At 33.6% G+C, this 24,860-nt stretch overlaps 3 protein-coding genes across 3 annotated transcripts; 2 read left to right on the top strand and 1 right to left on the bottom strand.

Moving 5' to 3' along the window:
• Positions 1 to 1,263: 1,263 nt before the first annotated feature.
• On the bottom strand, positions 1,264 to 6,600 carry LOC113369409 (protein Mo25). Its single transcript, XM_026610161.1, has 7 exons — positions 6,240 to 6,600; positions 6,052 to 6,168; positions 4,706 to 4,848; positions 4,411 to 4,579; positions 4,175 to 4,339; positions 3,967 to 4,071; positions 1,264 to 1,581 (listed from the first exon to the last, which is right to left on the bottom strand). Exons 1-7 carry the CDS (start codon positions 6,366 to 6,368, stop codon positions 1,396 to 1,398), a joined length of 1,014 nt encoding a protein of 337 aa, XP_026465946.1. The 5' UTR covers positions 6,369 to 6,600; the 3' UTR covers positions 1,264 to 1,395.
• Positions 6,601 to 12,180: 5,580 nt separating this feature from the next.
• Positions 12,181 to 14,307, top strand: LOC113369411 (transcription initiation factor IIB). The gene is made up of 6 exons (XM_026610162.1): positions 12,181 to 12,351; positions 12,433 to 12,549; positions 12,611 to 12,732; positions 12,812 to 12,990; positions 13,661 to 14,017; positions 14,081 to 14,307. The coding sequence occupies exons 1-6, from the start codon at positions 12,335 to 12,337 to the stop codon at positions 14,240 to 14,242; spliced, it is 954 nt and encodes a 317-aa protein (XP_026465947.1). The 5' UTR covers positions 12,181 to 12,334; the 3' UTR covers positions 14,243 to 14,307.
• A 262-nt stretch (positions 14,308 to 14,569) lies between these two features.
• Positions 14,570 to 18,705, top strand: LOC113369412 (2',5'-phosphodiesterase 12-like). The gene is given in 9 exon segments (XM_026610163.1): positions 14,570 to 15,428; positions 15,489 to 15,577; positions 15,580 to 15,627; positions 15,725 to 15,887; positions 15,958 to 16,090; positions 17,988 to 18,143; positions 18,200 to 18,320; positions 18,380 to 18,531; positions 18,598 to 18,705. Coding segments are annotated over 9 exon segments (1,764 nt in total). The 5' UTR covers positions 14,570 to 14,634.
• The last annotated feature ends 6,155 nt before the right edge of the window (positions 18,706 to 24,860 follow it).

Here is a 24,860-nt window from a genome sequence, read left to right as displayed (position 1 = left end):
TTATTACGTAATATTTTTTACCGACGATTAATGCAAAGGTTATGTAATTATCACGTAACGTACGTTTCATAATTGCTACAGTAAAATTACGTAACTGGTTATATAAAACTAAATAAAAATAACACTTTACATTAATAAAATTAATTATTTTAGAAAATAAAATTATAAAATAAAATTAAATATATTTTTTAATAATGAAAATATATAAAACATATTAATAATATGTTATAAATTACATACATGCTGCCTGTATGTATGTATATATTATTATAAGTCATAAAACTGATAAAGCTAAGTTTCACCAAATGGCTTTTAAATTTTTAAAATCGGTTCAGCCGTTTTTGAAAGGAAAAAGTCTACGTGAGGTAAAAAATTATCAAATTTTTTGAAGATTGAATAGATATTCAAAGATAGATGATTAAATATAATAAATATTATATTATTGTATAAACAAATGATATGTAAATATAAAATATGAAATTTGTTTTAATAATCTCTCATACCAGACACCCCTGACTGAGATATGAAAATAATATATAAATAAATAAAATAAAAAAAAAACAGTTAGGTAATTTTACCGTAAAAAGTATGCAACATGTACATTACGTAATAATTACATAATCTTTACGTTAATCGCCGGTAAAAAAAATATTACATAAAAAATAGTGGATTCTATTCCACATATTTTCTCCAGAATTGGTATGAAACGATTCAGAATGACTTAAAACGTTGAGAAAACAAAATTGGAAAAATAAAAATGAAACAAAAAGATTTAAATAATAATACTTTTGAAATGTAATTTATTTTCTTTTATATTACAATTACAGTATGCAAGTATCTTTTATTTACAAATATTTATATAAAAGCGAAAAGCAATTTCTCAGAAAAGCAATAACAATCGATAAATGATAATTTACACATGAGATGGATAACCAATAACAACATGAAAAATATCAAAAAGTCATATTCAACATTTGGAATAATGTAAAACTACATTTTTTAATATATCAATAAAAGTATTTTGATTTAAAAAGTGCTGATAATTACACTCCATTCAAAAACAATAATAATAATGACAAAGAAATGTTTTAATAATTTTTGATGCATCTAATACTAGGCATAAATAAAATGATCAGTGTTGTTTTTTTTTTATTAATTTGCTTAAAAGTATAATCGATCCCTGTCTATTATTATATAGCACTAACTAATCGATCCTTTTCCGCGATTGCTTAAGAACTGTCTAAATTAGTCTATATCTTATCCTTTAATTTATTATTGGCATTACTAGAAGTATTTTAAAAACTCAAAAAATACTTTGATTATCTTTAGAAAAGAGTAATGCAAATTTCAATCCTCGTTTAGATCGAATGATAACGATCCTTTTATCGATGATTGCTATTGTGTCTCCGCAACTGGTTTCAGTTCCTTAATTTGTTTTATTAAATAGGCTTTTTCGTCGTTGAATTGTTCATCCTCGGATCTGTCTGTGTGGAACTTTGTTAGGAAATCAACGAGCTTGTCTTGATTCCTTAAAAGTATGTCCAGGATTGGTTTTGGCTTATTTGGATTCGCTACAAACACCTAAAGGAGAAAAAATAAACTAGAATGCCCCGAAAATTACAAAAGGAAATAAATGTTCTAAATGCATATCATGCAATTTATGGAAATACTAAAGTCCGCATTTCAATTATAAATTAGGCAAAATTTTAATACCCAAGTGTATATAACAAGTTTTACTAGATTTAAGTAAATTTTATCTAGATTTTACTAATGTATTATACTTAATGTCCCGATAGAAAATTAAAAGTTATTTGAAAAAATGTAAAAAATGTCTAGATGCATATAACGCAAATGATTAAAAATCCGCAATTCAACTACGAATTATTCAAAATTTCTATATACAAGTGTATATAACAGTTTTCACTACGTTTTAGTAAATTTTATCTGGTATTTACTAATGTAAATAAATTATTATGTCCAGAATAAAAATTAAAAGTTATTTGAAAAAATGTAAAAAATGTCTAGATGCATATAACGCAAATGATTAAAAATCCGCAATTCAACTACGAATTATTCAAAATTTTAATATCCAAGTATATATAACAATTTTTACTAGATTTAGGTAAATTTTGTCTGTAAACTACGTATGAATACGTTTCGACACGGTATGTGTGTCATCATCCAACAATTTTTTAAATATTTAATAACAGTATCTAAAATAAATGTAAATGTATTGTAAAATGATGTAAACAAATTATAATGTCCAGAATGAAAATTTATAGATATTTGAAGAAAAGCAAAAAAATGTACCAAATCCATGTAGCGCAAACTATAAAAATACTAAAGTCCGCATTTCAACTACAAATTATTCAAAATTTTAATATACAAGCGAATATAATAATTTATACTAGATTTTAGTTAATTTTATCTAGCTTTTACTGATGTAAACAAATTATATTGTCGAGAATAAAAATTGAAAGCTATTTGAAAAAAAAAAGTAAAAAAATGTACCAACTCCATGTAGTGCAAACTAAACTGTATAAAAATACTGAAGTCCGTATTTCAACTACGAATTATTCAAAATTCCAATATACAAGTGTATATAACAATTTTTACCAGGTTTTAGCAAATTTTATCTAGTTTTCACTAATATAAACAATTTATAATATCCGCAATGAAAATCCAAAGTTATTTGAAGAAAAATAAAAAAAATGTCCTAAATCCGTATATCGCAAATAGTCAAAATACTAAAATCAGCGTTTCAATTCCGAATTATTCGAAATTTCAATACTAAAGTGTATATAACAGTTTTTGTCTTATTTTTGTAAATTTTATCTAGTTTTCACTAATGTAAACAAATTATAATGTCCAGAATAACTAGCTGTAAGTGGAATTCTGTCTTGAGGCAATTATGGCATCGTGCCTTGAGACAAATTGCTGGAACTTCCCGTACCGTAACGAAATATTCGAGGAATACTGAATGTTTTCAAATAGATTATTATAAATATTGTAACATTGTCTAATATTTATAAGAATTATATAAACTGAATTGCAGAGTTGAAATTATTTATAAAGTATATTAGAACTATAGTCAGAATTAAAAATAAAATCTGGAATATTTTCGATATACAAAAAAAAAAAAAGTTGGTACAAATTTTTGCAAAATCAATTATTTTGTTAAGACAAGCTGAAAGTTCTTTGAATCATTTAAATCGGACGCTTATTTCTCTCAAAAACTGCCATTTTTTACATTTTTAGCTCCGTATCTTCGAAATGACTGGCCTGCCTTTGCCAAAAACTAATAAACACTTCTCCCAATCATTACTAATTGAATGTTTTTTAGATCATTCAAATCGGATACTCCGTTCTCTCAAAAATTCGATTTCTATTTTCTGCACTCTTTGCTCCGTATCTCGGAAACGGCTGGACCTGCCTTTGCCAAAAACTAATCAGCTCTTTTCCCTATCAATAGGAATCGAATGTTTTTTGAACCATTCAAATCGGTTGATCCGTGCGCCCTAAAACGTGACTGGAAATTTGTATCCACACATACATACACACACACACACACATCCATTTTTTCTGAGGTATGCCAAAACGTTCAGAAACCTTCAAAACGTCGAGAAATGTAAAAATTTTCAATTCCGATTTTCGGCCCATTACAATAACTTACCCTACGGGAAGTTAAAAATTAAAAGTTATTTGAAGAAAACTGAAAAAATGTCCTAAATCCACATATTGCTAATGATCAAAATACTATAGTACGCATTTCAACTAAAAATTGTTCAAAATTTCAATATCCAAGTGTATATAACAGATTTTACTAGATTTTAGTCAATTTTATCTATTTTTTACTAATGTATACAACTTAAAATGTTCGGAATAAAATTTTTGAGCCATCACAAAACATGTAAAAAAATGTCCTAAATTTGCTATACTAAAATACATAAAATCACCAGAACTTACCTTAAACACATGAAAAGCTTCAAACTGAATATTCCTTGATTTCTCCTTCAGCATATTCATCATTAATTTCAAATTATCAGGATTAGATATATATCTTGTCATAACCTGAAATTTAAAATAAATCATATGTATATATATATATATATATATATAAATAATATATATATATATATATATATATATGTATATAAATAATTTTTCTACTTACTGTGAAATTATGCCTATCCAAAAGCAGCTCACCCAATAGCTTTAAACTTTGACGCCTGGTGACATAATTTTCAGAATTTAATAATCTTTGATAATGATTAAATACTTTATCATAATTTGTTTCAAGAAATTCGGCACACAGCATTTTGTGACGTGTTAAAAGCTCCTAAAAGATAAAAAAAAAAAAATAATACAGAAGACAAATATAGATGAGATAAAATAATTGGTTGTATTTACTTTAAATGTGGAAAATGCATCAGATGCAATATCAAAAGTTGAAACCTCAACATATCGAAAGAAGTTGAAGAAATCTTCAGAATGGAGCATTATTTTGGCAAGCGCTTCGTATCTTGCACACTCTCTTAACATTGTTCCACAATTCAAGGCGATTTCTTGGTGCTCATATCTAAAATAAAATAAATATAAATAATTGATATAAATATTTTTATAATATATATCAATATTATATATATATATATATATATATATATATAAATATATATAATATTGATATAATTATTTTATAACTTACCCGGTCATCAATGTGAATAAAATCTCTGGTTTGGTACAAATGTATTCCACTGTGGGTGATCTTGTACCAATTTGTCTGCGTAAGACATTATTAAAAACCTGAGCAACATCCTTTTTGCCTTCGAAGTCAATTCGGCTTAGATTCTGTAAAAGATACATACACCATAAATACTTACTGAATTATATATATTACATATATTATATATACATACATATATTGTAGAGCTTCAAACAAAGAATCCGAAAAGTAATAAAAAACAAAAAAGTTTTTTAAAAAAACAATTTCATTATTTATTTACTTTGACTTAAAATCTGTGTGTATATGTGTGCGTGTTGCTTTTATATATCAGGATATAAATACTTATTATTAATCTCAAATGGACGTCGATATTAATTATTAGTCAAGAAGTGTAAAAAATTTAAATGAGAATCAATCATGTAACCAGTTGTGATCTGATCTAATTTTATTACTATTAGAAGCATTCATAAGTATAAGACAACTTTTCGCAAATGACTTCTTAAAGATGCAATTTTCATGATATAAAATTTTAGGAGTGAAGTTAAACAAGTGGGCATTTTCGACAGAGTGTTGTACTAGGGTACATTTGAAATTTTTTTTGTTTATGGTGAACCACACTTAATTCATGTTGCCTCATTCTTTTGTGTACATTGTAAAAACTTTTTTGTTTTTTATTAATTTTTGGATTCTTTGTTTGAAGCTCTACAAAATATTTACAAATCCAAGACTACCATCTAATACATACATACCTACATACATATACATACATATACATATATATATATATATATATATATATATAATATTATATAGTGAATTTACAATATATCGAATGTTATCAACTTTAATTCAAAACTAACCCCAAAATAATAAAATGTAGACAACTTGGTTTGTAAAAATAACTATTATCTACAATTACACAAAAAAATACTTAATAAACTTATGTTCAAAAAGAAATAATACAATAAAAATGTATTGTAATGAAAATGTTGAACATAACCTCAAATTTGAATTTTTAATTTTATTCTCGATGACTCATAATACTGATTTCCTTTACAGTAAATGTATAATTTAATTATTTATACTGTTATGGGTCATCAAATGATGCTAACAAAATAGTATTTTCAGTATATATCAGATTTATAAATTATTAAATCTGAGCTGTCACTTCAATGGAATATTTGCAAGTGCAAAAATATCTTCATAAGGACAAATGTCACACTTAATATTATTCTAAATACGGTCATGAAAGTAAGACAGTATATACAGTTGAGATTTATTCGTGATATTCAATTGTATCAAATTTAATTGAAATGACATTCCCATACCTGAATTAACAAGAGCAATAAATTGCTGTTATACAATTCCTGAGCTAATTGTGCAACAATTATATCTGTTTGCGGTTCCGCATCTGATGTTCCGTACAACATATTTTTAATAAGCACCTGCAGAAAACGAATAAAAATTAATTAAACCATCGTCACCGAAAAACTTTCCACTTTTCTTTGTTACTAACCAAATTTTTGCTAACATCATCCTGAGCCTTTTCTGCCTTCTTGTCGCCCCGTTCCAGCGAATTGACCGCTTCTTTTAAAGCTTTTACCAATTCTGCCGGGCTCTTTTGCGATTTTCCAAACAGGGGCATTTTTGAAAAAATATTTTATATAAATATGTAACAGCAGCAGAATTAGATCAGTCTTGGAAGACTGTCACAGTTGAATAGTTTAAAAGGTTTTTAACACTTTGTCACTGATTCATAGGTTCGGAATTGATTGGGGGGAATTATAGAAATTATTAGAACACATCACAAGTCGACCAAATAAATCGTATTTTAATTAATTTCTTTATATATATTTACAAGTTATGAAATATGACGTCTACTAGTTGTAATAGTTATCATGTTGTCGGACATTACTGACAAATAAGTCGGTCGGCGGAATGCAGAGGTGAAGAACTTCATGTTGGCGCAAAATTCAAAAATGGTAACTGATCAAATTTATCATTTATCACATTAACAAAATGAGTTTTAATATATACATATATATGTTAAAAATGCCTACAATTTGATTAAAAAAACATATTTTGGAAAATATATACAAATTTTAGCATATTAATGTGATAGGAACTCCATTACTATTTTGCAATTGCTATTTAAACACCACATTAGCAATCAGTTACTAACTTTTATACTAAAAATAAAAAAAGACTAGTAATAATGTTTATGGCCAAATAACGTTTGCCTGGTCAGCTAGTATATATATATATAAACATATATATATATATATATATATATATATATATATATATAGATATATATATATATATATATATATATATATAAGCAAAGATTTAAGCAAACAATATGTTTAAGAAAAGCTTTTTATAAAGTGTTTAAGAAAAGCTAAGATTTTTTTATATAAACTGAATAAAATTGTGGGAAAAATAATGTACAGAAATATGACAATTTAATCAAAATAAAAATGATAAAAACTAGTTGGTTTGGTATTTAGCCTTGAGGCAAGTTACATGAACTTCCCGAAATGTGTAAATAATCGACTTAATCAAAAAAAAAGTGTAATTAATATACTTCATTAATCCTACTTTAAAAAAAAACGATAATAATTTTAGCAAACTTTGACTTTTTTTGGAATTTTTAAAATTAAACTACTTGTCGTTAGGCCGTAATATTACAGTAAGTTCTATAAGACCATGATGTATATCGCCAAAAAAATTTCCATGAAAATCGGCTTAAATTTTTTTTTCAACAGTTAATTACAAGAAAACGGCTCGGTAGATTTTCACCTAAAATTAATCAGTATCATTCCCAAGTAATATCTTTCTAACAGTTTTTGATTTTTTAAAATCGGTTCGGTAGGATGAGCTTAAATGTCGACGAAAATTTAACACTTTTTTTCAACAGTTAATTACGAGAAAACGGCTCGGTAGATTTTCACCTAAAATTAATCAGTATCATTCCCAACTAATATCTTTCGAACAGTTTTTGATTTTTCAAAATCGGTTCGGTAGGATGAGCTTAAATGTCGACGAAAATTTAACACTTTTTTCAACAGTTAATTACAAGAAAACGGCTCGGTAGATTTTCACCTAAAATTAATCAGTATCATTCCCAACTAATATCTTTCGAACAGTTTTTGATTTTTCAAAATCGGTTCGGTAGGATGAGCTTAATAGTCGACGAAAATTTAACACTTTTTTTCAACAGTTAATTACAAGAAAACGGCTCGGTAGATTTTCACCTAAAATTAATCAGTATCATTCCCAACTAATATCTTTCGAACAGTTTTTGATTTTTCAAAATCGGTTCGGTAGGATGAGCTTAATTGTCGACGAAAATTTAACACTTTTTTTCAACAGTTAATTACAAGAAAACGGCTCGGTAGATTTTCACCTAAAATTAATCAGTATCATTCCCAACTAATATCTTTCGAACAGTTTTTGATTTTTTAAAATCGGTTCGGTAGGATGAGCTTAATTGTCGACGAAAATTTAACACTTTTTTTCAACAGTCAATTACAAGAAAACGGCTCGGTAGATTTTCACCTAAAATTAATCAGTATCATTCCCAACTAATATCTTTCGAACAGTTTTTTGATTTTTTAAAATCGTTCGGTAGGATGAGCTTAAATGTGGACGAAAAGTTTTTTTCAAATTACAAAGAAACGGCTTGGCAGATCGTTGCACAAAACTGACAAACGATAGTCCTCACCGAAATACATCAAATGGCTTTTAAATTTCTAAAATCGGTTCAGGCGTTTTTGAGAAAACGTCGATCAAAAGTCTAATTTTGACAATGCCAAAAAGACCATACTGATTTTTGCAAACTTTGACGAATTTTTAAAGCTGAACCAGTTGTCGTAGGGCCGTAATATTTTAGTATGATCTAGAAGACTATGGTATCTATCGTCAAAAAAATAATCATAAAATCGTCGAAATTTTTTTTTTAAAAACTTTATTACAAGAAAACGGCCCGGCCGATCTCTACCAAAAACTAATCAGCACGATTCCCAACCAATATCTTTCGAACGGTTTTTGAATTTTCAAAATCGATTCAGAATTGCGGGCTAAACGTAGACGAAAAATTTTTCACTTTTCTGCCATTTATAAAGAAACGGCTTGGCCGATCGTCGCACAAAACTGACAAACAATAGTTCTCGTCGAGATACATCGAATGGCTTTTAAATTTTTGAAATCGGTCCAGCCGTTTTCGAGAAAACGTCGATTTACGGCAAAAAATCTGTTCACATACACACACACACACACACACACACACACACACACACACACACACACACACACACACATACTTTTTCCAAATTTGGTCTCATTCGATTCAGAATGGCTTGAAACGTCGAGAAAACATAAAATTAGCGAATCGGGTTTTTTGATGAAAACATAAACTTCTCCTTCGGGAAGTTAATAAATGTGTGGATTATATAAAACTAGTTGGTTTGGTATTTAGCCTTGAGGCAAATTACATGAACTTCCCGATATGTGTAAATAATCGACTTAATCAAAAAAAAGTGTAAATAATATACTTCATCAATCCTACTTAAAAAAAAAAACGATAATAATTTTAGCAAAGTTTGACGAATTTTTAAAATTAAACTACTTGTTGTAAGGCCGTAATATTACAGTAAGTTCTATAAGACCATGATGTATATCGCCAAAAAAAGTTCCATGAAAAAAGGCTTAAATTTTTTTTTAACAGTTAATTACAAGAAAACGGCTCGGTAGATTTTCACCTAAAATTAATCAGCATCATTCCCAAATGATATCTTTCGAACAGTTTTTGATTTTTCAAAATCGGTTCGGTAGGATAAGCTTAAATGTGGACGAAAATTTAACACTTTTTTTCAACATTTAATTACAAGAAAACGGCTCGGTAGATTTTCACCTAAAATTAATCAGCATAATTCCCAACTAATATCTTTCGAACAGTTTTTGATTTTTTAAAATCGGTTTGGTAGGATAAGCTTAAATGTGGACGAAAATTTAACACTTTTTTTCAACAGTTAATTACAAGAAAACGGCTCGGTAAATTTTCACCCAAAATTGATCAGCATCATTCCCAACTAATATCGATCTTCGAACAGTTTTTTGATTTTTCAAAATCGGTTCGGTAGATAAGCTTAAATGTGGACGAAAATTTAACACTTTTTTTTAACATTTAATTACAAGAAAACGGCTCGGTAGATTTTCACCTAAAATTAATCAGCATCATTCCCAAATGATATCTTTCGAACAGTTTTTGATTTTTCAAAATCGGTTCGGTAGGATAAGCTTAAATGTGGACGAAAATTTAACACTTTTTTTCAACATTTAATTACAAGAAAACGGCTCGGTAGATTTTCACCTAAAATTAATCAGCATCATTCCCAAATGATATCTTTCGAACAGTTTTTGATTTTTCAAAATCGGTTCGGTAGGATGAGCTTAAATGTGGACGAAAAGTTCAACACTTTTTTTCAAATTAAAAGAAACGGCTTGGCAGATCGTTGCACAAAACTGACAAACGATAGTCCTCACCGAAATACATCAAATGGCTTTTAAATTTCTAAAATCGGTTCAGGCGTTTTTGAGAAAACGTCGATCAAAAGTCTAATTTTGACAAATGCCAAAAAGACCATACTGATTTTTGCAAACTTTGACGAATTTTTAAAGCTGAACCAGTTGTCGCAGGGCCGTAATATTTTAGTATGATCTAGAAGACTATGGTATCTATCGTCAAAAAAATAATCATAAAAATCGTCGAAATATTTTTTTAAAAACTTTATTACAAGAAAACGGCCCGGCCGATCTCTACCAAAAACTAATCAGCACGATTCCCAACCAATATCTTTCGAACGATTTTTGAATTTTCAAAATCGATTCATAACTGCGGGCTAAAACGTGGACGAAAGAGTTTTCACTTCTCTGCTATTTACGAAGAAACGGTTTGGCCGATCGTCGCACAAAACTGTCAAACAATAGTCCTCATCGAAATACATCGAATGGCTTTTAAATTTTTGAAATCGGTCCAGCCGTTTTTGAGAAAACGGCGATTTACGGCAAAAAATCTGTTGGTGCACACGCACACACACACACACACACACACACACACACACACACACACACACACACACATACTTTTTCCAAATTTGGTCTCATTCGATTCAGAATGGCTTGAAACGTCGAGAAAACATAAAATTAGCGAATCGGATTTTTTGATGAAAACATAAACTTCTCCTTCGGGAAGTTAAAAAATATTAAAAATGTTAATAAATGTAGATAGTTTTAAGTAAAGGTTACTGAAAAAAACATAATTAATTGCCGGTATAATTGATTTTTTACTAAATTAAACTATAAAAGTTTTTATCAAAAGAAGTGATTTTATAAATATCTTTTTAGACGGAGAAACAAATTTTGTAATTCAAAATTTCTTTAAATTATGTCTTTTTTGAGTTTGTTATATGAGAATAGTTATCTTTTTTAAAAAAAAATTATCTTTTTGAAAAACTTTTTTGTTTTTTATTACTTTTTGGATTCTTTGTTTGAAGCTCTACAAAATAATTACAAATCCAAGACTCTACCATCTAATATACATATATAAGATTTAGATTTTTTTGATTTCGGAACATGTCATTAATTTAAACCATACTTTTAATGTTAAAAATCCTATTATTTTACATAAAGAAAAAAATGGTGCCCTCAGAAAATTTGCTGAATCTGTTTTTATCTTTTTAAACCCCGTTAATAAACGAAATTCTGCTCTTTTAGTAAATGACACTTATCATAATATTATCATTTTTTTTAATAACAATTCTTCGAATCTTTGACCTTTTTTTAGTTTTAGTCATTTAATTCTATATTTTCATATTTTTAAAATTTAATTTCTGTATTGTGTTTAACTGTCTTTGAAATTCCACTCCTGCATCAACTTTCGTGAACCCTTCGGCTTTTATCGGGTGTTTTATTATTATTTTTACTTTATTATTATGTTTTATTTTCAATTTTGTTAGTTTAAATTTTGTGATTGTTTCGCTGGTGTGGTAGGTATCAATTTTTTACTTGGTTGATTATTTTATTTATTATATTTAAACTTAATATTTTTAAACTTTGTAAAAATTCTTTTAGATACTGTATAAATTTTAAATATATTGCTGAATGATGACACATATACCGTGTCGAAACTTATAAATGAATAGTTCATTATTTATTGTTTTAATATATATATATATATATATATATATATATATATATATATATATATATATACTCTTCTTTTATCTATGTATATATATATATATATATATATATATATATATATATATATTATCCTCTCAACTGTTTACTACCTCTGCAAGGAATTCAAATTTCCCACCAAACTTTACATTCCTCTATTGGTACTTGCATCTTGTCACCATATGTCATTTATGCTTTTTCTTATTTATGTTTGTCGGTTTTGCTTTACTCAATGTTTATATTTAAATAAAACTCTAGTCAAAAGCAACATTTTGATTATTATCACATAAATATAAATGAGAACCATACACATACAATTAGTGACTTGTTAGTAAAATAGTATAAGACTGGTATTTATATATTAATTAAATGGCTTCATCTTCAAGGTAGACTCAAGTCCATCCATATTTTTATTGAAATTGTTAATAATAATAGAGTAAATGGGTTTATTTTGGTATCTTTTGCAGGCATGAGGGGTACAGCAATAAGGTCTGTTGCCCTGCACACCCTGATGCACATTTGATTGAAGATTATCGAGCCGGGGACCAAATTTGTTCAGAATGTGGTCTTGTAGTAGGAGACAGGTAATAAAATTAAACTAGGGTAGTTTGACAGCGAGTTTAATGTATTGAATTTATTCTGAAGGGTTATAGACGTCGGTTCTGAGTGGAGAACTTTCAATAATGAAAAAGGAGGTGCTGATCCATCTCGTGTCGGTGGTCCTGAAAATCCTTTGTTGAGCGGAGGGGATTTATCAACAATGATAGGTAAATGACCACTTTAACACTCTTACAAAGGTAAACATTTCTGGTTTTATATTCCTAAACCTGTTGTTTTTATTTTTAGGTCCTGGAAGAGGTGACGCTTCTTTTGATGCTTTTGGCGCTTCAAAATATCAGAACCGTAGAACAATGAGTACATCAGATAGGACGTTAATAAATGCCTTTAGGGAAATTAATAACATGGCTGATAGAATTAATTTGCCGAAAACAATTGTAGATCGTGCTAATAATTTATTCAAACAGGTAATATATATATATATATATATATATATATATATACATATATATATATACCAAGAATGGTGCTTTGTGGAACTCCAAGCTCTATATTTTATGATTTTCTTAAATAATTTTTAAATTAAGGCTATATATATATATATATATATATATATATATATATATAAAATTGTAGTGTCTGTTTGTAATATTGAAATAGTCCTTTTCAAATTAATTTTTTTTTTTAATTTTATCACCCATATGTGTCTGATGCTAAGAAGTTCTAAGTCCTATGACTGACATACGAGATAATATTAACAAATAGTTCCACAAATTTAGCATGATTTCCTCATTTTTTTAAATTAATTCATTAATAAATACAATAAATAAAAATGGTTTGGTCCAAGAATAGTGCTTTGTGGAACACCAAGCTCTATATTTCATGACTTTCTCAAGATATTTTTAAATTCAAGCTATATACTATATACTATATATAAATAAAATTGTAGTGTCTGTTTGAAATATTGAAATAGTTGTTTTCAAATTGACAATTTTTAAAATTTTTGTTTGTATGTTTGTTTGGGCTAAACTCCAAAACGGCTGGACCGATTTTTCTAAGTATTTTTTGTATATATATATATATATATATATATATATATATATATATATATATATATATTTATGTGTCTATTACCAGGTGCATGATGGTAAGAATCTAAAAGGCCGAGCAAATGATGCAATCGCATCAGCTTGCCTATACATTGCATGCAGACAAGAAGGTGTCCCCCGTACCTTCAAAGAAATTTGTGCTATTAGCAAAATAAGCAAACGAGAAATAGGAAGATGCTTCAAATTAATACTAAAGGCTCTGGAAACATCCGTTGACCTTATAACAACAGCAGATTTCATGTCAAGATTTTGCTCAAACCTTAGCTTGCCGAATATGGTACAAAGGGCTGCAACCCACATTGCTAGAAAAGCTGTAGAATTCGATATTGTGCCTGGTAGATCACCAATTTCTGTAGCGGCTGCTGCTATTTACATGGCATCACAGGTATAATAATAAATCTTACAATATCATAAAACTTGCGTTAATATTCAATTATCCTTTACCCAGGCGTCTGAGGAGAAAAGAAGTCAAAAAGAAATTGGTGACATTGCTGGTGTAGCTGATGTTACAATAAGACAATCTTATAAATTAATGTATCCGTCAGCATCTAAACTGTTCCCAGAAGACTTCAATTTTGCTACACCCATAGATCAGTTGCCGCAGATGTAATAAGTTTTATTATTAGAAGGGTTTTAAGAAGATATTTTAGGTTTCAGCAATTAGTGTATACAATTTCTTAATATTTGTTTAAGTTGAAGTTGAAGGAATCTTGTTAATATATTAACTATTTAATTTCTTTTGTTTTACAATTGTAAAAGGATACTGTATTTGTTATAAATAATTATGTTTAATCAACCGTTGTTTTTTATTTGAATAATAATTAATGCAGATGTGCACATTTAAGCAGCTATCAAAAACTGCAAGAAAGTGAGGTTAGGTGTCAAATTGAAGATGTCAAAGTTTTGAGGTTATGTGCTACTAAAGTGTAAAATTTATGGTTATAACTAGTGTATTTATATTATTAGTGTTAATTAGTTGATAATTTACATTACTATTTATTAATGCTGAGGTTAATATGCGGTATTCGTTTCCAAATAATAAATTTTCATGACAAACGTTCCATACACAAAATGATTCTAAACATGGAACACATGTACCTCAGGCAAGAAGAAAATTCTGAAAATGTACAAATATCCTTTAGATACACCAACGACAAATTTGGTGTCGATAGAGAATTCAATTTTAGTCGAAATGTATCCGAAAATATCACAGTATGTACAGCTAGAATGAACGCAAATTTAGAAAAAGCCTTTTGTAAAAGACTTAAAAAGAAAAAGAAATCTGTGGAACCAGAAGTTACACTACCTGAAATAGATGTAAAATTCTACAAAAACGAGGAAGTTCTAGGTCCTGATGATACTTGCAAAGATGTAATTCATAATCATCAATGTATAACAGCACATGTAATCGATAGAACGTACAAAATCATATACAATCCTCCATGGATCACAACGTTACAACTACCTACATCGATACTTGCAGACTTTCCTGTGTACCCTAATAAACTGGAACTACAATTTCTAACTATGGATAAATGCAAGTTTTTGTGGTACAAAGGTATATATGACCCGGACAAACATAAACCAGAGAATGTAAATTGGATTAGTATAGGCGAAGGCTTTATTATAAATACAACGAACGATGAAATTGGTCATAAATTGAAAGTTGTTTGTGAAACCACTGACGAAGGACCTAAAGCTGAATGCATTTCTGCAAATAATGTTGAAGCTGGTCCTGGATTGTGTCCGTTTGATACTAGACATCTTTATACGAAAGAGAAATTGTCCGGTGATAGGTTAGAAGGGAATTGTATACTGTTTATATAATATTTTTTGTTAATAAATATGTATTGCAGTTTTCGTGTATGTTCTTATAACATACTAGCTGACCTGTATGCTGATAGTGATTTTACTAGAACTGTTTTGCATCCTTATTGTCCGCCTATGCGCTACAAATTGATTACAGAAAACAATTGTTTTTAAAAGAATTATTAGGTAAAATGTAATAGAATATTTGCAAAAGTTTTTCAAGTGCATATATATATATATATATATATATATATAAATAAATAAATAAATAAAATTTCCCCAGGTTACAATTTTGATATAGCTTGTCTGCAAGAAGTAGATTGCAAAGTTTTTGATTCAGATTTAACACCGATTTTAAACACCATTGGATTCGAGGGTGTGTTTAAAAAAAAAGGTGCAAGTGTTGCAGAAGGTTTAACAATATGTTATAATAAAAATCGGTTTAGGTACAAAAAAATATAATAACTTTTAATAAAAATATTGTACATACATATATGTTTAATATTTATTTTTTAGTAAAATAAATAAGTTTGGTATTATTCTTGGGGAAGAAATAAATAAACAGGATATTTTTAAAGATTTGTGGTGCAAAATTGAAAATAATGCTCCTTTAGTTGAGAGGATTTTGCAAAGGACAACAGCAGCTCAGGTAACATAATTATTATTTTGTACATAAGAATATTTTTTATTATATAATATAAAACTAGTGGTGCATGGCATCGTGCCTTAAGGCAAATTGCTGGAACTTTCCGTAAATCTAAATTATTAAAAAAAACTTGGCAAAACTTTGAAAAAAAAAATAGATTTTTGAGAAATTTTTGTAAAAATTCGTCTTTTTTGAAAAATTGGATTTTTTATATGTCGATTTTTTTGTATTATTAGTACGAAACCCATATAAATGTACTTATTATAATAATCTTTATAAAATATCTGATAATACGATGTACATATATCTAATGTTCATTTTTGACAGCCAAATCGTATTATTTTGTACATTTTTTATTAGATCTCCGAAACCACTAGACCTGCATTTTCAAAATTTAACCAGATCTTCATTTCGTCAATACAAGTAAAATGTTTTCTGAATTATTCAAATCGGACGCTCCGTTCTCTCAAAAACTCGATTTCTATTTTCGGCACTCTTTGCACCGTATCTCCGAAACGGCAGGACCTGCCTTTGCCAAAAACTAATCAGCACGTCTCCTTATCGATAGGAATCGAATGTTTTTTTGAATTATTCAAATCGGTTGATCCGTGCGCCCGAAATCGTCGACGAAAATTTGTATCCGCACACACACACATATATCGATTTTATCTAAGGTATGCCAAAATGTTTAGAAAATTCTGAAACGTAAAAACTTTCTAAAAATTTAGAACGATTTTTTAAGGTATGCCAAAATGTTCAAAAACCTTTGAAACGTAAAAAATTTCTAAAAATTTAGAACAAAAAACTCTTTTTTGGGAATTTTGAGTTTTTATAAAAATTGTGAGAATATTTACATAATTTGTTAAAACTTAAACGTTAAATATGCAAAAATTATTACTCTCGATTTTTGGATGATTACTATAACTTACCCTACGGGAAATTAATAAACTAGTAGTGCTTGGTATCGTGCCTTAAGGCAAATTGCTGGAACTTTCCGTACAAAAACTAGCTTTACCAAAAAACCTTTAAATTTTTTTGAAATCTTTGAAAAAACTGAGATTTTTGAAAATTTTGAATTATACTTTGAATTTTTTTGAAAAGTTTTTTTGAAGCAATCATACATTTTTTCGAAGGTATGCCAAAATGTTCAGAAACTTTTGAAACGTTAAATATGCAAAAATTATTACTCTCGATTTTTGGATGATTACTATAACTTACCCTACGGGAAATTAATAAACTAGTGGTGCATGGTATCGTGCCTTAAGGCAAATTGCTGGAACTTGCCGTACCAAAAATTAAATTTATCAAAAAACCTTTACAATTTTTTGAAAAAGATGAGATTTTTGACAATTTTGAATTATACTTTGAATTTTTCTAAAAAATTTGAAGTTTTTTTTAAAGCCATCATACATTTTTTCGAAGGTATGCCAAAATGTTCAGAAACCCCGGAAACGTAAAAATATGCAAAAATTATCATTCACGATTTTGGACGATTACTATAACTTACCCTATGGGAAGTTAATTTTTAAAGTTTGTATAAAAAGTCTTTGTCATCATAATTTATTTCATGTCATTCTCTGAATTTTAAGAAAATTTCTGATATGAAGATCTATTTTTTAAATTTTTTAAAAAGATTTCTTTCATCAATGATTCATATCGTTCTTTAAATTTAGGAAAAAATCGGTTTAAACATCCCCCAGCTTTTGAATTTTGGTAAAAACGTTTTTTCATCGCAAATTAATGTTTTTACTTAATCAATTTTCCTAAAATATTTCCTAAATGTTTTCGGCCTATGAGAAGTATTTTCTTCAACACTTTTTAGAGTCATTTTCAGTTCTAGACATTTAATTTTTAAAATTTGTTTAACAAGTCTTGTTACTTGAATAATTATTACTTCCAGGCAGTTTTATTCGACTATTTAGATAAAAAAGACCACATGCTCTTAGTAGCAAATATACATTTATATTTTCATCCGGATGCAGATCACATTAGGTTACTACAATTTGCTTTTGCTTTGAAATGGGTTCATAATATTCTTTGCGAATCAAAACAACAGGTAAAAAAATACTAAAATACTTTTCAGACATATTTAAAATTAATATACGAATTCAGTTTGCAGATAAAAAAATTTCCTTAATATTTTGTGGCGATTTTAATAGCACCCCCGAATGTGGCATTTATAAATTAATGACTCAACAAAGTGTACCTGAGGACGTACCAGATTGGAGTTCAAGTAAAAATAATATTCAAAAAAAAAACGTATATTTGTGTATTAATTATGTTAATTTTTAGACGTAGAAGAAGCCGTCAAAGGTGTATCTTTATCCCAAAATATAAAAATGGGGAGTGCCTGTGGCACTCCTCAATACACAAACTATACCGTCGGTTTTGCTGATTGTCTCGATTACATATTTTATCAAGACGATTCTTTTGATGTACAACAGGTTAGTATCTACCCCCAAATTTATATTTACAAATTTATAAACTTGGTACTTAATTTTTTACCTCAGGTGGTTCCCTTTCCAAGTTTAGAAGAACTTCAAGCAAATACTGCTTTGCCCAGTATAGTTTTTCCATCAGATCACATTTCTTTAGCTGCAGATCTTAGATGGAAATGAAAATTTTAAATAAAAATACGAAATATATTTGGTATGATTTTGTACTTTAGTAATAAAATAATGAATGAATCATAGAAAATAGTTGATTTTTTAAACTTTTTGTAGGGTGAGTTATAGTAATTGTATATATATATATATATATATATATATATATATATATATATATATATACCAGCATACCCGGCCACGCGTTGCTGCCGCTTTTATTAAAATTTGAATCCGTCAGAACCTTTTGTTATAAAAATTTATATTAATCAAATTTATATTATAAGATAAACATATTTTGTCTACATTAAAATCTTCAATTGCGAATTCTTAGAAAATTACATTAGCAATTTAATATATTTGTTTTGAACGAAATTCTAGTGAATTATTTACGAAACTATCACTAAACCGTAATAAGGTCAATTAATTTATTAGCTATTTCTTTATATAGTCTTTATAAACAGTATCAAATGTTTATGATTGAATAGACAAGAACCAGAATTATTAGTAAAATAACTTTAACATAAACTCGTGGTGTATGGTATCGTACTTTCAGGTGAATTGCTGGAACTTCCCGTACCGTAATGAAATATTCGAGGAATATTAAATGTTTTCAAATAGATCATTATAAATATTGTAACTTTCATTATTTTTGCTATCTTGTTAAATCTGAGCAAATCAAATGTAAATCATAAATCAATTTATCTCCGTCATTTCATTTCGAATTCAATTTAAAAAAAAATAGTTGCCTAATTTACACAAAATTGTAAATGAACTGTCGGATATGACTCCGGTCGGATATGACACCGGTTGGATATGACGCCGGATATGACTCCGGTCGGATATGACTCCGGTCGGATATAACTCCGGCCGGATATGACTCCGGTCGGATATGACTCCGGTCGGATATGACTCCGGTCGGATATAACTCCGGTCGGATATGACTCCGGATATGACTCCGGTCGGATATGACTCCGGTCGGATATAACTCCAGTCGGATATGACTCCGGATATGACTCCGGTCGGATATAACTCCGGTCGGATATGACTCCGGTCGGATATAACTCCGGCCGGATATGACTCCGGTCGGATATGACACCGGTCGGATATGACTCCGGATATGACTCCGGTCGGATATGACTCCGGTCGGATATGACACCGGTTGGATATGACGCCGGATATGACTCCGGTCGGATATGACTCCGGTCGGATATAACTCCGGCCGGATATGACTCCGGTCGGATATGACTCCGGTCGGATATAACTCCGGTCGGATATGACTCCGGATATGACTCCGGTCGGATATGACTCCGGTCGGATATGACACCGGTTGGATATGACGCCGGATATGACTCCGGTCGGATATGACTCCGGTCGGATATAACTCCGGCCGGATATGACTCCGGTCGGATATGACTCCGGTCGGATATAACTCCGGTCGGATATGACTCCGGATATGACTCCGGTCGGATATGACTCCGGTCGGATATAACTCCAGTCGGATATGACTCCGGATATGACTCCGGTCGGATATAACTCCGGTCGGATATGACTCCGGTCGGATATAACTCCGGCGGATATGACTCCGGTCGGATATGACACCGGTCGGATATGACTCCGGATATGACTCCGGTCGGATATGACTCCGGTCGGATATGACACCGGTTGGATATGACGCCGGATATGACTCCGGTCGGATATGACTCCGGTCGGATATAACTCCGGCCGGATATGACTCCGGTCGGATATGACTCCGGTCGGATATAACTCCGGTCGGATATGACTCCGGATATGACTCCGGTCGGATATGACTCCGGTCGGATATGACACCGGTTGGATATGACGCCGGATATGACTCCGGTCGGATATGACTCCGGTCGGATATAACTCCGGCCGGATATGACTCCGGTCGGATATGACTCCGGTCGGATATAACTCCGGTCGGATATGACTCCGGATATGACTCCGGTCGGATATGACTCCGGTCGGATATGACACCGGTTGGATATGACGCCGGATATGACTCCGGTCGGATATGACTCCGGTCGGATATAACTCCGGCCGGATATGACTCCGGTCGGATATGACTCCGGTCGGATATAACTCCGGTCGGATATGACTCCGGATATGACTCCGGTCGGATATGACTCCGGTCGGATATAACTCCAGTCGGATATGACTCCGGATATGACTCCGGTCGGATATAACTCCGGTCGGATATGACTCCGGTCGGATATAACTCCGGCCGGATATGACTCCGGTCGGATATGACACCGGTCAGATATGACTCCGGATATGACTCCGGTCGGATATAACTCCAGTCGGATATGACTCCGGATATGACTCCGGTCGGATATAACTCCGATCGGATATAACTCCGGTCGGATATAACTCCGGTCGGATATGACTCCGGTCGGATATAACTCCGGTCGGATATAACACCGGTCGGATATGACTCCGGATATGACTCCGATCGGATATAACTCCGGTCGGATATAACTCCGGTCGGATATGACTCCGGTCGGATATAACTCCGGCCGGATATGACTCCGGTCGGATATGACACCGGTCGGATATGACGCCGGATATGACTCCGGTCGGATATGACTCCGGTCGGATATAACTCCGGCCGGATATGACTCCGGTCGGATATGACTCCGGTCGGATATAACTCCGGTCGGATATGACTCCGGATATGACTCCGGTCGGATATGACTCCGGTCGGATATGACACCGGTTGGATATGACGCCGGATATGACTCCGGTCGGATATGACTCCGGTCGGATATAACTCCGGCCGGATATGACTCCGGTCGGATATGACTCCGGTCGGATATAACTCCGGTCGGATATGACTCCGGATATGACTCCGGTCGGATATGACTCCGGTCGGATATGACACCGGTTGGATATGACGCCGGATATGACTCCGGTCGGATATGACTCCGGTCGGATATAACTCCGGCCGGATATGACTCCGGTCGGATATGACTCCGGTCGGATATAACTCCGGTCGGATATGACTCCGGATATGACTCCGGTCGGATATGACTCCGGTCGGATATAACTCCAGTCGGATATGACTCCGGATATGACTCCGGTCGGATATAACTCCGGTCGGATATGACTCCGGTCGGATATAACTCCGGCCGGATATGACTCCGGTCGGATATGACACCGGTCGGATATGACTCCGGATATGACTCCGGTCGGATATGACTCCGGTCGGATATGACACCGGTTGGATATGACGCCGGATATGACTCCGGTCGGATATGACTCCGGTCGGATATAACTCCGGCCGGATATGACTCCGGTCGGATATGACTCCGGTCGGATATAACTCCGGTCGGATATGACTCCGGATATGACTCCGGTCGGATATGACTCCGGTCGGATATGACACCGGTTGGATATGACGCCGGATATGACTCCGGTCGGATATGACTCCGGTCGGATATAACTCCGGCCGGATATGACTCCGGTCGGATATGACTCCGGTCGGATATAACTCCGGTCGGATATGACTCCGGATATGACTCCGGTCGGATATGACTCCGGTCGGATATGACACCGGTTGGATATGACGCCGGATATGACTCCGGTCGGATATGACTCCGGTCGGATATAACTCCGGCCGGATATGACTCCGGTCGGATATAACTCCGGTCGGATATGACTCCGGATATGACTCCGGTCGGATATGACTCCGGTCGGATATAACTCCAGTCGGATATGACTCCGGATATGACTCCGGTCGGATATAACTCCGGTCGGATATGACTCCGGTCGGATATAACTCCGGCCGGATATGACTCCGGTCGGATATGACACCGGTCGGATATGACTCCGGATATGACTCCGGTCGGATATGACTCCGGTCGGATATGACACCGGTTGGATATGACGCCGGATATGACTCCGGTCGGATATGACTCTGGTCGGATATAACTCCGGCCGGATATGACTCCGGTCGGATATGACTCCGGTCGGATATAACTCCGGTCGGATATGACTCCGGATATGACTCCGGTCGGATATGACTCCGGTCGGATATGACACCGGTTGGATATGACGCCGGATATGACTCCGGTCGGATATGACTCCGGTCGGATATAACTCCGGCCGGATATGACTCCGGTCGGATATAACTCCGGTCGGATATGACTCCGGATATGACTCCGGTCGGATATGACTCCGGTCGGATATAACTCCAGTCGGATATGACTCCGGATATGACTCCGGTCGGATATAACTCCGGTCGGATATGACTCCGGTCGGATATAACTCCGGCCGGATATGACTCCGGTCGGATATGACACCGGTCGGATATGACTCCGGATATGACTCCGGTCGGATATGACTCCGGTCGGATATGACACCGGTTGGATATGACGCCGGATATGACTCCGTTCGGATATGACTCCGGTCGGATATAACTCCGGCCGGATATGACTCCGGTCGGATATGACTCCGGTCGGATATAACTCCGGTCGGATATGACTCCGGATATGACTCCGGTCGGATATGACTCCGGTCGGATATGACACCGGTTGGATATGACGCCGGATATGACTCCGGTCGGATATGACTCCGGTCGGATATAACTCCGGCCGGATATGACTCCGGTCGGATATGACTCCGGTCGGATATAACTCCGGTCGGATATGACTCCGGATATGACTCCGGTCGGATATGACTCCGGTCGGATATAACTCCAGTCGGATATGACTCCGGATATGACTCCGGTCGGATATAACTCCGGTCGGATATGACTCCGGTCGGATATAACTCCGGCCGGATATGACTCCGGTCGGATATGACACCGGTCGGATATGACGCCGGATATGACTCCGGTCGGATATGACTCCGGTCGGATATAACTTCGGCCGGATATGACTCCGGATATGACTCCGGTCGGATATAACTCCGGTCGGATATGACTCCGGTCGGATATAACTCCGGCCGGATATGACTCCGGTCGGATATGACACCGGTCAGATATGACTCCGGATATGACTCCGGTCGGATATAACTCCGGTCGGATATGACTCCGGATATGACTCCGGTCGGATATGACTCCGGTCGGATATGACACCGGTTGGATATGACGCCGGATATGACTCCGGTCGGATATGACTCCGGTCGGATATAACTCCGGCCGGATATGACTCCGGTCGGATATGACTCCGGTCGGATATAACTCCGGTCGGATATGACTCCGGATATGACTCCGGTCGGATATGACTCCGGTCGGATATAACTCCAGTCGGATATGACTCCGGATATGACTCCGGTCGGATATAACTCCGGTCGGATATGACTCCGGTCGGATATAACTCCGGCCGGATATGACTCCGGTCGGATATGACACCGGTCGGATATGACTCCGGATATGACTCCGGTCGGATATGACTCCGGTCGGATATGACACCGGTTGGATATGACGCCGGATATGACTCCGGTCGGATATGACTCCGGTCGGATATAACTCCGGCCGGATATGACTCCGGTCGGATATGACTCCGGTCGGATATAACTCCGGTCGGATATGACTCCGGATATGACTCCGGTCGGATATGACTCCGGTCGGATATGACACCGGTTGGATATGACGCCGGATATGACTCCGGTCGGATATGACTCCGGTCGGATATAACTCCGGCCGGATATGACTCCGGTCGGATATGACTCCGGTCGGATATAACTCCAGTCGGATATGACTCCGGATATGACTCGGTCGGATAACTCCGGTCGGATATGACTCCGGTCGGATATAACTCCGGCCGGATATGACTCCGGGATATGACACCGGTCGGATATGACGCCGGATATGACTCCGGTCGGATATGACTCCGGTCGGATATAACTTCGGCCGGATATGACTCCGGATATGACTCCGGTCGGATATAACTCCGGTCGGATATGACACCGGTCGGATATGACGCCGGATATGACTCCGGTCGGATATAACTTCGGCCGGATATGACTCCGGTCGGATATGACACCGGTCAGATATGACTCCGGTCGGATATGACTCCGGTCGGATATGACTCCAGTCGGATATGACTCCGGATATGACTCCGGTCGGATATGACTCCGGTCGGATATGACTCCGGTCGGATATGACTCAGGTCGGATATGACACTGGTCGGATATGACTGAATTAC

This window comes from Ctenocephalides felis, unplaced genomic scaffold, assembly GCF_003426905.1.
Source record: "Ctenocephalides felis isolate EL2017-DRISC unplaced genomic scaffold, ASM342690v1 CF-g0.4_SCAFFOLD_01325, whole genome shotgun sequence".
Taxonomy (NCBI): domain Eukaryota; kingdom Metazoa; phylum Arthropoda; class Insecta; order Siphonaptera; family Pulicidae; genus Ctenocephalides; species Ctenocephalides felis.
The sequence above is the reverse complement of the archived record's forward strand: the minus strand, read 5'-3'. Positions and strand labels throughout refer to the sequence as shown.

Bases quoted from the DNA above. Each gene is read 5' to 3' on its own strand.
- LOC113369411 (XM_026610162.1), top strand. The intron at 12,550-12,610 runs GTAATAAAATTA...TTTATTCTGAAG, and splicing joins GGTCTTGTAGTAGGAGACAG to GGTTATAGACGTCGGTTCTG. The intron at 14,018-14,080 runs GTATAATAATAA...TCCTTTACCCAG, and splicing joins CTATTTACATGGCATCACAG to GCGTCTGAGGAGAAAAGAAG.
- LOC113369409 (XM_026610161.1), bottom strand. From the start codon at position 6,368: ATGCCCCTGTTTGGAAAATCGCAAAAGAGCCCGGCAGAATTGGTAAAA. The intron at 6,169-6,239 runs GTTAGTAACAAA...CGTTTTCTGCAG, and splicing joins ATGATGTTAGCAAAAATTTG to GTGCTTATTAAAAATATGTT. The intron at 4,340-4,410 runs GTAAATACAACC...TTTATCTTTTAG, and splicing joins ATGCATTTTCCACATTTAAA to GAGCTTTTAACACGTCACAA.